The sequence below is a fragment of the Lytechinus pictus genome, chromosome 12 (genome assembly GCF_037042905.1).
Source record: "Lytechinus pictus isolate F3 Inbred chromosome 12, Lp3.0, whole genome shotgun sequence".
NCBI lineage: Eukaryota > Metazoa > Echinodermata > Echinoidea > Temnopleuroida > Toxopneustidae > Lytechinus > Lytechinus pictus.
The window spans coordinates 12,707,540-12,725,564 of record NC_087256.1 but is presented as its reverse complement, the minus strand read 5'-3'; the positions used below and the strand labels follow the sequence as shown (position 1 = coordinate 12,725,564).

General features: G+C 35.9%; 1 protein-coding gene across 1 annotated transcript; it reads right to left on the bottom strand.

Moving 5' to 3' along the window:
• Positions 1-1,630: 1,630 nt before the first annotated feature.
• Positions 1,631-11,738, bottom strand: LOC129273544 (small nuclear ribonucleoprotein G-like). Its single transcript, XM_054910595.2, has 4 exons — positions 11,570-11,738; positions 4,903-4,925; positions 3,833-3,957; positions 1,631-2,761 (listed from the first exon to the last, which is right to left on the bottom strand). Exons 1-4 carry the CDS (start codon positions 11,599-11,601, stop codon positions 2,708-2,710), a joined length of 234 nt encoding a protein of 77 aa, XP_054766570.1. The 5' UTR covers positions 11,602-11,738; the 3' UTR covers positions 1,631-2,707.
• Positions 11,739-18,025: the final 6,287 nt, after the last annotated feature.

Below are 18,025 nucleotides of genomic sequence, written 5' to 3'. Positions count from 1 at the left end.
GACGAAAAGCACCCCCCCCCCCCCCCAATGCTTGCACAGGCTTGTTATAGTTATGCTCTTCCGAGGTTGTGCCTTTTGAGCTAGAGTTTGAGCGAGTCCGGTCTATCCAAGAATACCTCATATAATGATCACTCCTTTAACATGAAATTTTGAATCGCCCTTATCATCCAGAGCCCTCATATGCAAAGCAAAATGACCATACGCAAAACAGGCTGCGGAATGGGAGGTTAAAGGTACTTCAGCTTCCCACTTTTTTCACTCAAATTCAAAAACATGAAAATTGCCTTCTATTTTGTGATTTTTGAAGCATGTTCAGCCCCCCCCCCCCCCCCATTTTAAATGCCCAACTTTATGATCTGTGCAAATTTTAAACATAATTATGCTTTTGTATACATTGACAAAGGGTCCAGAAATGAATGCTCTCTTGTGATGGGGCACATATTTTTTCGCCCACTAATATGGGCTTACACTCTGTTTAGGAGGCTTTGAATCAGACTACAAAATCTTGGACTTGTAATTTTTTAGTCTTGCCTCGTTTTTTAAAGGGGAATCCCACCCAAATAAAAACTTGTTTTTATAAGAAAAAGAAAAATCAGACAAGTTGATAGGTGAAAGTTTGAACAATATTGGACAAACAATAAGTTATGCATTTTTAAAAGTTGTAAATATTGGTAATCACTATACCCATGGAGACTTCAAATTGGCCGCATATGGGATGTCATAGTGATGTAAGGCAAGGACTACTCTTCCATGTACTCCAATACATATTATGGCCAAAATGTCATTTTTCCCAAAAGTTTTATTTCAAATTACATTTTTCTTTCATGAGGGCATAAAACAATATACTACCTGGGTTATATTTAGATTACTGCCCCAGGGGAATGGGTACTTAGGAGAAAACCACAAATCCCTAATAATAAAGTACATGGCCTATGGGAAAGTTGTCCTTGCCTCTTGTCATAATTTACTTACCCAGTTGCCAATTTGAAATCAACATACTATTAATGATCTCAAGTTTAAAGCAGCTATAACTTTCTTATTGCTTGTCCGATTTCTTTCAAACTTTCACCATTCTGTTTAATTGATTTTTCTCCTTCCCAACAACATTTTATGGCCAAGGCTGGATTCCCCTTTAATTAAAAAAAAGAGAACTTTCAAATATCTTTAAGATGAGACTTGAACTAGCGTCAATGATTTTGACTGCAGTACAGGTAAAATCACAATAGCTCATCGTTTTACTGATTGCGCCACATCAGTCGAGCTAATTGATACATTAGAAATTACGCTATATTCTGTTCTCATGAATATTCACAAGGTGTAGTCTGACTATATTAACCCAATTGGATATCATTCATGTTAATTAGCCCTTATCTCAAGTGGAAAAATGCTTACAGGGCACGCATGAAGATTCCATCCATGATTTATTTGATTAATTTAAATTCACATAAATGCAAGCCAGTTCTGTCAAATTACCTCAAGCTTTAGAGTTCATAAACAAAATATATCTAGACCATGGTTTGAGATTCAAGCATTTTGTCTGTAATTTTGACTGATAGATTTGCTGAGCTCAGAAAATCACTTGCAAGGATTTCAGCTTATCATCAGTGAAAATATCAGACATTTTTAAAAAATCCCCCAAGATGCATTTGACCAACATTTGTCATCTGCCAAGTGGTCAGGGGAGCGATTCGTGAAAGAATATGTCAGACACTTGTGTTTCTTATCCAATCAGAATTGATGAAACTTACATGAAAGTTGTCCGATCTGACAAATTTTCTTGACTTTGATTGGCTTAGAAGCAAAGGTGTCTAACTGTGGCAACATTTTACAGACAGCAGTCGTAAACCTTTCCCCAATTTCCAGATACAAAGAATTCACAGTGAAGAACATTTCTTTGAGAAAATGTACAAGCAGGATTTATTGAACACAATGAAAATACAAATCCAGTAACAGCCGTTTAGTACAATAACCCCTTTAGATGATCCCCAAAACACACCTTTGATGAAGGTTTGTGCACATGAATGATTCAGAAACTGATCTGATACAGAACATGAATCACCGAGACTTATTAATAAAAATACTCTATACCCCGACTTACTGGGAATTTCACAGAATACATTCACTGTATGATTTACCATCATTTTCTGGTCAGATAAATAAATTCAAACAATGTTTTTATTGATTTGCATGCAGAAACCATTAACATCTGAAAGAGTATAACTGCATATTTGCATTGCATGAAAAAAAATAGGAAAATTACCCACTAGCATGTAAATTCAGAAAGTGAAAATTGGGCATATTCTCTAAAGGAATGATACAAATACTTGTGGTTTTCTTCATTATTTCCACAATCCAAATTGTACTGAGGTTGACCCCTCGCTGACCGCCACCCCTCCCCCTTCAACAAAAATCTTTATAAAAATTACATCTTCCAACAAGACACAAATATATTTACAGGATTATTTACAGTTGGACTTATGTTGTGATATCTTTTTTCATAATTTTGAAAAGAAAAATTACATGATTATTTATGAGATGATCACTCTGTAAATCAAGCATTTCGGAGCTTGACAATATTGATATGATGATTCTACCACTTCTGTTGATTGTGTAAAAGTTATTGAGTGTCCAGGTGATTTCTTCTCCAGCTTTCACAATAGATACAAGGCATTAGAACTGATGAATGGTCATGACTAGATGGCTATTGCTATAATACTCTGTCCAGGGCTTCAAGAAGGATGATGCTATTTCCTCTCACCACCTGTTGGAAGTAAAGACACAAAAACAGGGATATCATTCGATTCTAGATTTTTATATAAAAGTCTCATGATATAACTTCCTACAATCCTATACCCAAAGTCAAATTCTCACAAGGCTCACAATTTTTTTGCTAAGGTTTTACAAAGGATGCTAATGTAAAAATTGGCGAAGTCTAACATTCACATTTCATGTGGTGCAAGTGTGCCAGACTTGCACTTAGGTGTAATTGCATATTGTTCCTGGGAGTAACCTTTTGTTCTCGAACAGTTTTACATTTCTTTTAATGAAAATATGAAAAGATGAAAAGATGGGTAAATAGAATTCAATAAATTTGTTTTACGTGCATTCTCGGACTGGCAGCTTCAGTTACATGTTTTTCTTTTAATAGGAACCTATTCAGCACTCATATTCACATATTAGAATCAATGAAATGAAAATTTATACCAATATTTCATGTGCATACTTGTAAAGAACCTTAAAGCTGCGCTTTTTGAACTGTGCTATATCAGAGCGGCATATTCCACCCCCTTTGAGATCTCTGCTGTTGACCCTGTGATCCCACCACATATCAACAAGCACATAACCCTTGACATCTACGGATTTCCATTTCTATTTGTAAAAATAATTCATCACGTAAAAATAATGCCAATTATGTGTAAATCAGACTCTCAGAATCACTAAATGAAGCTCAAAATGTTTTTGTAGTAAATACTCTTTTTACAATGTTTTTAACAAGTATACACAGAAAAACTGGTATCAATTTCAATTTCATTGTTCTTAAATTTTAAATTGAAGTACTGAAGTGAATATGCTTCATATTTGAAAAGAGATACACTGCCAAGCTGCAAGTCTTAGAATGCACATGAAAACAGATCTATTGAATTATTCCATTTAACCATCTTAGTATTTCAGAAATTGGATTGTAAATTCACATCACAGCATTAGATAAAGGGAACTACAATGTGTACACACTCTAGCAATCATAATGAAGTCAGTTGTATCATTGTCAATAACTGTAATATAGCTTAGCACATAGGATAGATGAAATTTGATGACATGATCAACAACGTACCACCATGCCGATGTCATTTTTCTGTGTAGCCGAAATATCTTCTGTTGCTTCATCAATTACAAGGTTCATGAAAGGGTCAAACCCTCGAAGAACTCCAGTCACTCTACGGTTGCCATTCAGCTTCACTGTTTATCAAAAAATGGAGACACTAGACACTTATCCACCAAGCAATAAACATGTAAATACAAGCAAATGTATGCAGCAGTCTTGACTTTAAAGGGATGCTCCGGGCTGAAAATATTTATATCTTAATAAATAGAGTAAAATTCACAGAGCAAAATGCTGAACAGTTCATCAAAATCGGATAACAAATAATGAAGATATTGAATTTTAAAGTTTAGCAATATTTTGGGAAAACAGTTATATGCATATTGTCATGAATATTCATTAGGTGGGCTGATGATGTCACATCCCCACTTTCCTTTTTGTTATGTTATTACATGAAATCATAATTTTTTGAATTTTTTTCATACATGTGATGATGTGTAAATGTGTCTCCATTATGGTGAAGGAAGTTGCACCAATAAAAAACTAATGCACTTAATCAGTTGTCAATCCAATTGTTTTAGTTCTTGGTAGAAAAATTTTGAATAAACCTAATTTCATATTATAAAATACAAAAGAACAAGTGGGGATATGACATCATGATCATCAGCCCACCCAACGAATACTCATGAAGACATGCCTAGAACTGTTTCACCGGAATAATGCAAATCATTAAAATTCAATGTTATTTGTTACCCAATTTTGATCAAATTTTCAGCATTTTGCTCTTGAATTTTACTCTATATATTGAGATATAATTATCTCCAGCCTGGAGTATCCCTGTAAGTGTATGTGACACTTAACTGTCACACAAATTCATATGTGGTCATGAAAATTATTTTTAAATATTTCAAATTATGAAAGAGAGGGTGCATCGATCAACACTAAAAGCTGTTTCCTTTTTAACTTCCATCATGATTCTACTAGAAACACAAAACATAATGCATCACTTCGTAAGCTTCATCCAAACTTTTTTTTCCGCCATCTAGCTGGAAAATATGAATTATAAGGTATTTTGTACTTACATGACAATCTCTTGTCCATGAACCTACAAGAAAGAAAAAGACAAAGACAGGGATTAAATTTATTTATTACTTCTGAGTTCTGGTATATGTCTTTGCTTTCAATCAACAGTCATGGGCATATCTTTTTTCTTTCTTTTTTTATAAATAGTGGGGGCAGATGATCAATTTGAATCATTATTCAAGAAAACTTAACCAGGCACTGAGTTACATGCAAAGTTTGACAAATGTATGCAATTAATATTCTTCGACAAGCTACACTGCCTCTTTCAATCCGAAGATTATTGCCACTATTATTTCAACGAGAAAATTGCATTTTCCATTTATAAAGGCAATAATAGTCAAAATTGGCAGGTTTTCCAAAAAGTCTGATAGTGCTATCAACCAACCATTCATTAGTATATGGCTGTAGTACCTTTAAACCGACAGATTTTTTCTTTTTCTTTTACGAGTGGGAATACAGCAGAACTTATGTGGATTTTTGTCTTTATTATTCATATTATAGATCTAAATAAAAAACAATTTAAAAAAAATTATAAAAAAATATAAAGAACTTTTTACTTATGTTTACCTGCACGTTTGTATGAATTTTTATTGCTAACTTCAGTCCGCATCAAGACTAAGCAAAGGACCGAGTTTTATCATCTAGCCCTAAATCCGTGCAATAATAAAATATATCCGAAATTGTTTGGAAGCAATGCAAGACAATATCAGAAACATTAGAGGTGCAAGTCGAGATTTTCCCCCCAAAAAAGGATATCCTCATAAACCACGACAATCGACAAATAATGTCATGATAAATAAGCCAGTTCGTAGTTCCTTTCTGCGCATGATCAAAAGATTCTACGCATGATCAGAGGAAGGTCATTTGTACTAAAGTGACATGGTGGAATTAAAATCTAATGAGATAAGCACCAACTTTGATGTCTTGATTATTCATATATTCTTTTGAATTTTGGTTTTCATTTACATCCACAAAAAACAAAAATGCGTCCACGAACGACTGGTATTTCAGTTTGCCAAGTACATTGTGCAACATGCTATGATATGCATTCAAAGTAGGAATGCAACAAATACCTTCATAAAGTGTTCATTGGTGTGCTATTCTAGTCGCCTGGTCTATTCAATTTCTTCATCCTGCTATGTAATATGTAATATCTTGCTTTGAAATCTGCCTATCATAATGAAAGAAATGAAAGGTCATTTGACCAAAATTGTCCACGAAGTAACTACGAACTGGTCTATTGAGATCGTCCTTTAGTTTTTCATTTTTTTCACTCCCCCTGCGGAACAATTTTAGTGGGGGTGAATATGGAACTCTTGCCCTCCCCCTGCCATGCCTGCGGAACGCATACATTGTATTTGAATTATATTTGTAAAAACAGCAATAAGACTACAGGATTACCTACTCATTCAAAGAACAAGGTTATGATTTAACCTTGTTCTCTGTTAGTACTCCATGTGTGGCAAAATAAGGTTGGCAATGTTTGGCTTATTTTCTCTTTTTCTTTGGAACAAATGCTTGATTGTTTGACAGAATATTCGTTTGACAATATCAGATTCCATTACAGCTAATCATCATATAACTTGGCTCTTAAGGACGTTCCACAGTTAAAGTGAAATCCATGTCATTTTCACCAAACTTTGCACATAGATACTTTAGAACCTTAATATTCGAAATATGCAAAAATTAACATAGGTCCATTTGCTTGATTTTTTGCTATAGAGCTTCAAAGTTCAACCAAATTGATGTTCTTAAGAATTGCGCATTCAAAAGAATTTGGCATTTTTAGACCGCCCAAGATTACTACAATGAGTTTAAACCTATATTACTCAGTCAAAATACATGAAAAAGTCATCAAATTTCGCAAGAGAGTTAATAATTGTATCCTTAGAATGGAGAATCTATTAATAGTGCTATTTGTTTGCAATTTTAAGTTTAACAGCACTGTCAGTTCTTAAAAATGGCGTAAAAGATAACAAAATCCCAATCTAAAAAATGTAAAATTTCAGTAACAAACTACAAATGTACAATAAATGCTGCACTTTATTCAAAATCCATGTCATTTTAACCAAAATTTGCAGAGTTGTAGAGGAAGGTATACCTAAGAGGTACAAACATTAAAAAATAGGGGTTCATGTGCTTGTTTTTAAACTATCAGCATTTGTATTAGAGCAAATGTGCTTTTTAAAACACCAAAAATGGGCCGAATGCTTAGTATCTATGTGAAGAAAAAATCAAAACCACTCTACCATTTATTCAAACTCGGGGTAATATTCGTGATTCTTGGCAGCACTGCAGAGTAAAGTATTTTGAAATTGTAGAGAATATTTTTTTGAATGGTCCATGGAATAATTCAATTTTTTAGCTTCATGAAATAACGCATCGGATCTGCAGTTAAAGTGCAGAAGATGAGAAAAATCAGCTCATACCCGCAGCTAATTAATCATCTGTTCATCCATTGTGACGTCAGCGCGCAGAGTGTAAACTATGCGCAGATGATAATGCGCACAAATATAACTGTGGAACGTCCTTAAGTAAATTTGATTGTTTAAATTATTTTTTCTAAATTAAAAATAGAGATTGAAAAATGAAAATTTTCTTGCCATATTACTTTCCACCAATAGAGGGCATACACAAACATATGCCCAAAATTCAAGTTTTTGAGCGCTCTGGTGAATACGAAAATCATTCCCATGTTACTAATGAAAAATAAATTGCAACTGTATGGAAATTAGTATTTTGGGTCACAAAAGTGTTATTTTAATGATTATTTTTGTGTGTTGTGTACTGCATTGGCATACCATAGTCCTACCTGTAGATTCACCACAGGCAGGATGGTTGCAGTCGGGAGACCGCAAGATTTTTCTATCTCATCAACCATTTCATTAAACTGTCTGATTTTTTCGGATCTTGATGAAAATAGTGCAAAATTGAAGTCTACGAAATTTCATAGTATAATCCCTGAATCGGTTTTTGAGTAAAAATCAAATGAATTACAAATGAAATTCAGCCAAATGCTCCCAATAGGCTCTGTAGTGTAATTTGTCACAACACACACTTAAGAGTGCAGATATTTTGTGTGCAGTTTTGCATTGGGCTTTCTAGAGTAGTTGGGGAAGGGTATTTTGAAATCAATTCTGACAGTTGATCCTACAGGTAAGGTGAAAAATGAGTATTTCCATTGGATTTGCCATTATCAATACTACAAAAACCCGCTGGTTTGCAAAAATAAAATACATTAATTCACAAGATACCAAACTTTGAACTTCCTTCTTTAAATTGATGCCACAAAAAATATGGTAGTAACCAAATGTAAACTAAGTAGGTTAATTAGAGAATTTTAATCTCTTTAATTTGATACCAAAATCATTAAATTCGGATATTAAACGGGATCATATCATATGTCAGAAATGCATTGAACTTGATTTTTCCCTCAAAACCATGACCATTTTAGGCTATGTGAATGCGGTGAAAAGGGCAAAATTTTTAACTCTGTGTGCAGTCACCGTAGTTCTACTAGTAGTTGCAGTGAGCAAGTCAAATGTGACAAATCCATTTTCATCAAATAACCAGCAATAAAATCGATAACTGTAAACTTTTGCAAGTTCTGCGGTGATTTTCTTGCTAACCCAATACCATGAACTACATTGGAAATGAACTGGCCTCCTGCCTGTGTGTGGCACGCTACTAGCTGCTAGGCATGTAGGATCGGAGCAGATTCTCAATGGTGCAAACAATCTCACATGATAAACAGTTTTTTCACCAAGATAATCACAAAAATCAGCTGGAATTTTTTTACAATTATATAATGGATTACTGATTTGGAGATGTAATTGGAGGAACAAGTTATTGAGTTTTCATAACTAGATCTAGTTGTTTCAGCTTTGGTTTTGAGTCTTGTTGTGATCGGTGCAACTTGTAATGGGATGAGAGATGCCTGTGTATGATGTATATTTTTAAGTTTGACAATGTTTCACTTTGAAATTTTATTCATTTCTATTACATTTTATTTTTTTAAGCTTTTAAAAATATATTTAAAAAACACCAAATATCATTATGATTTTTGTTAGACAATTGGATTTTTTTGTTTGCTTGAAGTTTGAACTTTTCCTCTTTCTTTTATATCTTTCTTTCTTCATTCTTCTATCCTTCCTGCTTGCCCTTTTTCTGCTCCATCTATCTTTATTTCCTATCTTTCTTCTCTGATCCTTTCTCTAGCTCTGTGTTCATTTTTCTTTATTTCCCACTTTCTCTTACTTTCCTTCTTTTTCAAAATTTATTTTTTTATTTCCTTCATTCTTCCTTTCCTTAAACTTTTCTTTGCTTCCTTCTCCCTTTTCTTTTTGTTCTTTCTCTCCTTCCATTATCAGGGCGCGACAAACCCGCTTGCCCGGGGCAAGTGAAAATGACGTGCGGGCAAGCATTTCTCAAAGTCAATTGCCCGATCGGGCAAGTGGTTGTTTTGAAAATGAACAAGATAAATTGACAGTAAAGTTTAATAATTTTTTGATAAATTGCAATTATCGGCCAATTATCTCTCATACAATGTCATACCAGTAAAAAAACAGTGGAAACATGTCAAATCAGCGCCAATTTACCAACAAAAGGCGACAATTTATCGCCAGCGGTACGCGTCCCGTTCGATGGAGGCTGCCATCTTACTTTCTAAACTACAATGTGCGCATGCGCTACTAATCGACGAAGGAGCTAGCTGGGGAAACCCCTCTCTCGCCCTCTGAGCGCATGTACGGACGTACACGAGCGATCGCGATCGAGCCAGCCGAGTCTCGAGCTAGATCGCGCTGAATGCATGCAAGCTTCGGACTGACTCGGCCAGGACCAGACGTCCCGTATTTTATTCATTTCTAAAACATTTTAGTTTTTTTTTTTTTTTTTATATATAAAAGAAACACCAAATATCATTAGGATTTTTGTTATATGATTGGATTGTTTTTAATTGCTTGAAGTTTGAACTTTTTCCTCTTTCTTTCTTTTCTATCCTTCTTGCCCTTTTTTGTTACATATCTATTTTTATTTCCTGATCCTTTCTCCCTCTCTCTCTCTGTTCATTTTCTTTCTTTCCTTCTTTCTCTTACTTGCCTTCTTTATTGCATTTCCTTTTTTTATTTCCTTCATTTCTTCTCCCTTCCACTCGTTTTTATTTTCGTTCTATCTCTCCTTCCGTTATTTTCTTTTTTTTCATTCTGGCCTCCCTTCATTCTTTCCTCCCTCTCTTTCCTCCTTTCTTTCTTTCATTATTTATTTCATTTTGTCCTTATTCTTTTCCCTTATACTTTTTCCCTTTCTTCCTTCCTTCCTGTTTTCTTCTTTCTTTCCAAGAATGAAGGCCAGAACAACTTGAACAAGAAAAAGAAATGCCAAGGGCAGCGCCAGTAAATCAAGTTCAGCCAGGACAGAAAAGAATAATTAAGAGCAAAAGAATTTTTGAAAAAAAATCGGGCAAGCAGTTTTTTCTATCGAGCAAGCAAATTTTTTTATCACTTGCCCGACAGGGCAAGTGATGAATTTTTTTTTGTAGAGGCCTGCATTATTATTTTCATTCTCTCCTCCCTCTCTTTCATTCTTTATTTTATTTTTTTCCTTTCCTTCTAATTCTTTTCCCTCATTCTTTCTTTCCCTCCATTCCTGTTTTTCTTCATTCTTTCCTCCTCCTTTTATCTTACTTTCTTTTTTCCTTTCTCTCCTTTATTTTGTCTTTCACACATTTATTCATCTTCCCTTCCTTTTTTTTTCTTTCTATATTCGTTTCAAAGAATGACGGAAACCTTTTTTCTCTTTTATTCTAACTTTCTTTTTATTTTTTTCATTTCCCTTCATTGTTTTCTTTCTTTCTTCTGAATTCATCTCTTTTCGTTCGTCTTTACTTTCTCTCCTTCATTCTTTTGTTCACCCTCCCTTCCAATTCTAAATATTTTTTCACAAGTCTAACAATGTGTAGCCTTCTTTGTTGATCCGCTCGTGCAGCATGCTGTCGATTGTCCCATATATCATTTTGTGAAATCTGGTCACCCTGAGTCCCGACCATCCATAAATGCATAATGACTTGCCATTTATCCAAGTTTTCTGACTTGACTTGTTTTTAATTTGAATCAACATGTTTACATTGTCATTGATGATTGACTGGCATGCTCCATTGCATTGGTGCTAGCACATCTTCACAGCCACATGTCAAATTTCTGGGATTTCTAGTAACTTGTGTGGAGAAAGCTGCGAAACTGCAATTAGCGCCAATGTCCGGACAATCACAATGTCAATGGACCCCCTCCTACTGCACGCGCGTTACCCATCGCACCACATCAAAATAAATGAATGGGACTTTCCGTCAACTCCATCAAAAATGCAAATGATGCCCCACATGATCAAGACGCGTAGTGTGAAAAAGGAAGAAAACATCACATTCATAACACAAAAAACGAATGGGAACACATTTCGGAGTAGCATCTAGACTCTACCACTATTTATAAGGATTATTCCATGCAATTATATTACAAAATATTTCCAATCTAAATAATCATCAAGGCAAGCGCACATAAATTCGCCAAACGCTAATTCTGAAGCAGCTATCCTAGCGCAAAGATTTAACAGTCAACACAATGGGCTATCCTTCAATATACTCCTTGAAAACGAGAAATTATATAAACATACTTCTTGAGTTCTGGTGGATGTGCTTTACTCATGATTTGGTGAGAAGATCGCAAAGATTTCTGAAGATTTAAATCAGATTCAGTTTGGGTTCCGAAAAGGCGAAGCAGAAACGATCCGAATTTGTGAAGTCAAAAGACTATTTTTTTTTCTTTCGTTGTATGGTATCGGCAATCAACCACTAGGCGTTGTGGCGTGCGCCTGTAATCCAAGCTGTGGGGAAGTTACAAATTGATGCAGAGGTTCGAGGTTCGAGCCCTGGTCACGTCTTTCGGATAGTGACGTTAAAGGTCGGTCCCAGACGTAAATAATCATATCTGATTGATACACGTCTGACAAAACTCAAATACACACACACACTCGCCACTCAAACCAACATAAGAAGAAGATGGTTGTCAATTAGGCCTATCTCTCTTTCTCTCTCTCTCAGGGTCTCTGTTCCTCTGGCGGATCCGGGGGGGGGGCACAGCCGACCCGTGCGCCCCCCCCCTTTCGAGAGGCACAATTAAAATTTGTAATTTAAAGATGCTATTAAAACACAAGTGTGCCCCACCCCCCTTAAAAGTGAAGACCGTGGACGAAATGTTCTATATGGTTGAAAAAAAAAATTAATTTTTTTTTCTTGCTTGTCAAAAATTTTCGTGGACGAAATATCCTTGAATTTTGGTTGAAATCCTTTTTTTTTTTTTTGCTTGTCAAATTTTTCCTCGGGAAAATGTGCCCCTCTTTGGAAAATCCTGGATCCGCCCCTGCTCTGTTCAATTTAATATTTTGATGCCAGGTATATTTTCGAATTAATTATTTTGTACAATGTGCGGAAGATGAGTAAAGAACAGCATAATAGTCGTACCACAGATTCAGAACGCATTGTGCTGGGTTGTTTGTGTGCGTCAGTATAGGCTCAAGATTATCCCTTGCCAATGTTCAAACGGACTTTTAATAAAGGTCAAGTTCGCCACCAAAGAAAAATATTGATTTGAATAAATAAACAAAATATTAAAAAGCATAACGCTGAAAATTTCATCGAACCCGTTATAAAATAAGACAGTTGTGACATGTTGAAGATTCACCTATTTTTCAGAAAACAGTTCTTGCACATTTCCTATTCAAATAAAAGATTTTATGATGTCCCTCGCTCAGTGGCGTAACTACGGGGGGGGGGGGGCATGGGGGCACGTGCCCCCCTCCCCCCAATCGGCTGGCAAAAAAAAACGGGGAAAAGGAGAAAAAGAGGGAGAAAGGAAGAAAAACGTATCGGGAAAGAATAAATTATTGTTCATTATATTTATAATAATAACTACGTTATGTTATATTACATAAGAAACATTTTTTTATAACTTTATGAAACATAATTCGCTCAGGGCCTATGTCTTCCTTGTTCCGGGTGCTCGCATTGTCTGTTTAACGAGATATATGATCCTGTTCAAGTTTTTCAAGTCAATATACACCGCATATATTATTTCCTCGCACTTCGAGTTATTATTGTTTTATGTAGTGACATATATTTCTTTTTCATGACTACTTACTTAAAGGGATAGTCCGGGCTAAAAATATTTATATCTAAATAAATAGAGTAAAATTCACAAAGGAAAAAAAAAATTCATAAAAATCGGATAACAAATAATAAAGTTATTAAATTTTAAAGTTTATCAATATATTGTGAAAACAATTATATGCACATTGTCATGATGATGTCATATCCCCACTTTCCCTTTTCTTATGTTATTACATGAAATCATAATTTTTAAAAGAAATTTCATACATGTGATGATGTGTAAATGTGTCTCCATTATGATGAAGGAAGCTGCACCAATAAAAAACTAATGCACTTAATCAGTTGTCAATCCACTTGTTTTAGCTCTTGGTAGAATTTTTTTTAATAAACTTGATTTTACATAATAAAATACAAAAGAACAAGTGGGGATATGACATCATCAACCCACCTAATGAATATTCATGAAGACATGCATTGCATGCCTAGAACTGCTTCACCAGAATATTGCGAATCTTTGAAATTCAACAACTTTGTTATTTGTAATCAAATTTTGATCAAATTTTCAGCATTTTGTGAATTTACTCTATTATATGAGTTATAAATATCTCCAGCCTGGACCATCCTTTTAAATTAATTGCCCCATTTTAAGGTCTTAAAAGGTCCCTTATCTGAATATCAAAAGTTTCAGCTCGGGCTTCGCGCTCGCATCATTCGGTTAGTGAAATACGTATGGTATAAGTAAATTCCTACAAACAAGCCTTAAGCCCCAGTCACATATAGACACGGATCAACACGGCAATGCCGGCATGATCCGGGGAGGTCCGGGATAGCTTTGCCCCGGATGACTGTAAACACGGCATCAACACGGCAGCTTCACACGGATCTACACGGACCATGCCGGCAGAGCACGTCGTCAACACGGACCGACACGTCAGCAACACGGACCTACACGTCAGCTACACGGACCAACACGTCAGCAACACGGACCAACACGTCAGCAACACGGACCATCACGTCAGCTACACGGACCAACACGTCAGCAACACGGACCAACACGTCAGCTACAAGGACCAACACGGACCAACGCGTCAGCAACACGGACCATCACGTCAGCTACACGGACCAACACGTCAGCTACACGGACCAACACGTCAGCTCAAGGACAAACACGGCAGCTATATTGACCAGCACGGCAAATGAAAATCTGTTCATAATAATGAGCTGATATTTATTTATTTAATTTTTTATTTATTTATTTATCTATTTATTTATTTTTTTCTCATCCTTGTCGCAACATTATATTATGTTGTTTTTTAAAAATATATCAAAACTCAAAACTTCCGTAACCAGTAAAAACGCTGTTTTTTTTATACAACACAGTTTACTGTTTTAAAAGTAGTTGTTAAGTACTTTAAATCTTGAACGACAAATTTAATTTCGATTTGATTTGATATCACTTTATTGAAATCACAATAAAGGAAAGAAATTTACAAAGTCAATAGAAAACATAATAAAAATTAAGATAGGCCCAGGTCATGACGCATAACTGTCGATGCAGGGCAGTAGTATAACACTTAATGTACAATTTCGATGTAACAGGTACATTACATAAATTATATACATATAACATATTTTAAAAAAATGAAATGTGAAATAATAATAACAGACAAAGTTGGGGTAAATATTAGAAAAAAAAGAGAGAAAAAAAAATATTCATACATGCACTAAGTTTACAAATATTAGGTTGGGGCCAATATCCAAAGCGTAAGAAAATATCCTGAATCATTTAATCATCCATTTAATCATAAATAAATTGAGCATGTTTGTGTCAACTGTTTAACAACTACTGAAGTTCATAAAGTAAATAGCGTTGTAAATATTTGATGGGAAAAAAGAACACGGACTGCCAAGGATACTCCAGGCAGCCACACGGACTTACACGGCAGCTACACGGACCTACACGGCAGCCACACGGACCTACACGGCAGCTACACGGACCATCCCGGATGGCTTTGCCAACCCGGCAGTCCACGGATGACGCCGGATGTTTTTGACAGTCAAAAACTGCCGTGTTGGCCTCCCGGACGTTCAAGGACCAACACGGACCACCCCGGACCTCCAAGGATGCCCAAGGCGCCAACACGGATCTCTCCCCGGACCACCCCGGATCAGATCCGGGATGGTCCGGGGTGGTCCGGGGTCTATATGTGACTGGGGCTTTAGAATGCACCTCCTCAGGTCTGCATTTCCTAAATATTCAGTTCGGTCTTCGCGCTCGCAATATTTGATAAGTGGGATGCGTATGATAATCATGATTACAATGACTACAAAAAGTGCTTCGTGTGTTTAAATGTAATTCTAACAAATCAGCAGGCGATTGGCACTCGCAATAGATGACTATGGTGAGATATATATCCTCTTAATGGATTCCTTAAAAAGATAATCCTTAGAATATCCCTGTTTGGTGTCAATATATACAAAAATTTCGGCCCATGCTTCGCGCTCGCATTGTTTGTTTAGCGAGACAGGTACGTATCATGATTACAAAAATTTGTTTTTTTATGTCCCTTATTAGGTCTGAATATCAAAAAATTTCAGCTCGCGCTTCGCGCTCGCATTATTTGATCAGTGACATACATATCCATTTAATGGCACTGTCCTTAAAATGTCCTAGGTCAGTATACCTAGCCATTTTGTTTGCTGGTGCCCCCCCCCCCAATGTCGTGACCCACGGTACGCCACTGCCCTCGCTCACCATTTCTTTTATTTTTATATTGTTTATTGTACAATATTTCAATCAATTTTTTTTTACAGATTTGACAATAAGGACCAACTTGACTGAACCACAATTAATGTTAACGAGAGGATTAAACATTGTTTCGCAACGGATGATGAGAATAATATTATACATTTCATATAGGCCCTATTGAAATACAAAAAAAATAATTAAAGTGAGTGGACCGTGATGTCATCAGTCCCCTCATTTCCGGGCCTCATTTACATATAACTATTTTGTGCCAAGCGAAAGTTTTGAATGTCATAACTTACTTATTTTACATCCGATTTGATGAAATTTTAAGTGTTATATGTTTGCCCAGGGGGGCAGTCAACTGCTGTACACATGCGTGACCCCAAAAAACGCGTATTGACACTGAATATGGAGTACTAATTCCAAATAATAGATCATAATGCCCACCAAACATAAATGATGACAATGCCCAACAAGAATTTCTCGAGAAATCCGATCAAGCGGAGATCAATGATCTGTTCTTGTTCTTTGGGTATACTGCCCAACGCCCAACCGGGCAGGAAGTGCGCAGACATTGATGGCATGGAGACAGAAGATGCTCTCCTCTCGATATCTGATTAGTGCAGGTGGGCCACTACACCGGGATTTCCCCTAGAGCCTCTTGTCGAGGCCCTGGCGGCTGCTCCCCGAGCGAAGCGAGGGATTTCCTAATTCGCGAAGCGAAGCGAATTAGGCCTTATCCCTTGCTTCGCCATGTTCGCTCGGAAAGCAGCCGACAGGGCCTCGACAAGAGGCTAGATTTTCCCCTACTCTTATACCAATAGTGCAGTGGGTTTTTAACGTGCAAAGGTGGTGACTCTCCTCTACACGGGGCCTCCATTTAAGTCCACCCCATCAAATTTGAATAAAAAGAGAAAATCCAACAAGCATAACACTGAAAATTTCATCAAAATTGGATTTAAAATAAGAAAGTTATGACAATTTTAAGTTTCGCTTAATTTCACAAAACAGTTATATGCACATCCTATTTGGTATGCAAATGAGGGGACTGATGACGTCATCCACTTACTATATTCTTTTGTATTTTATTATATGAAATATGAAACATTCTAATTTTCTCCTCATTGTCCAGTGAAACAATGATTAATTCCTCCGTGAACATGTGGAATTTGTTTAATAATATATTATTCAGTCAGGTCGGTCCCTATCATGGTCAAATCTTTAAAAAATGAAATATTGTATAGTTCAAACATTAAAAAACAAAAGAAATAGTGAGTGATGGACATCATCGACTAACTCATTCGCATGTCACTGAGTTGTGCATATCACTGATGTTTTGTGAAAAATAAGCGAAACTTTAAAATGCCATAACTTTCTTATTTTACATCCAATTTTGATGAAATTTTAAGTGTTATGCTAGTTTGATTTTTCTCTATTTATTCAAATCAACATCAATTCATTCATTCATTTAGGGGTTCCGTGGCCGAGTGGTCTGAGGCGCCTGCCTACACATGGAAAGTCCGGGGTTCGATCCCCGGCCGCGGCACCTACTGCCCGTGAGCAAGGCATTTAATCTACTTGAAGCTCTTTTATCTTGCTTTCAAATAAATGGAAATGCTATATGCATTATTGCATGGTAACTAGGTGCGCACTTGTTAAAAAAAATTCATCTCGATAAATTACTCTTTTAATAACTTAAATATGCATTTTTATATGTTAGTTTTTTTATTGTTCTTCTCGAATTTCAGGCAATGAGGCAAGGCATGTTTTAAGGTTTTGTTAGAATTCATATTTTAGTTTCTTCTTTATTATTACTGTTATTTCTACTATTTTCAGCTTATTATGTCATTATCGTATCGTTGTTATAATCATTCTGCTGATCTGCACATTCAATTGTTAAAAGTCATCCTCATATTATTTTTGCTTGCGTGTTTATTTTTTTTCCCGTCACAATCTCGAGGATACCATACACCGTGCACTAAACTATTGGTTCCAATTTCATGCACCGCTATGCACCAATCAGAATTCGACTTCAGCTGTTGTTATTTTCATTGACGCGGCGTGTTTAAAAAACCTCGGACGTCTTTGCCTTTTTTGAGACTCGAATAACTCTCGTCTGGTTTTTTAGTTTGTGAGTTATTACAACCTATCTAGATCTTCTACACCAATTTTGCAGAATTTGTGAATGATCTCCTCGTGAACACCGGTCAGAGCG

Coding starts and splice junctions, on each gene's coding strand:
- LOC129273544 (XM_054910595.2), bottom strand. CDS start 11,601: ATGAGTAAAGCACATCCACCAGAACTCAAGAA. Junction 4,926..11,569: donor CATCCACCAGAACTCAAGAA/GTATGTTTATAT, acceptor TCTTTCTTGTAG/GTTCATGGACAAGAGATTGT. Junction 2,762..3,832: donor AAAATGACATCGGCATGGTG/GTACGTTGTTGA, acceptor TACTTCCAACAG/GTGGTGAGAGGAAATAGCAT.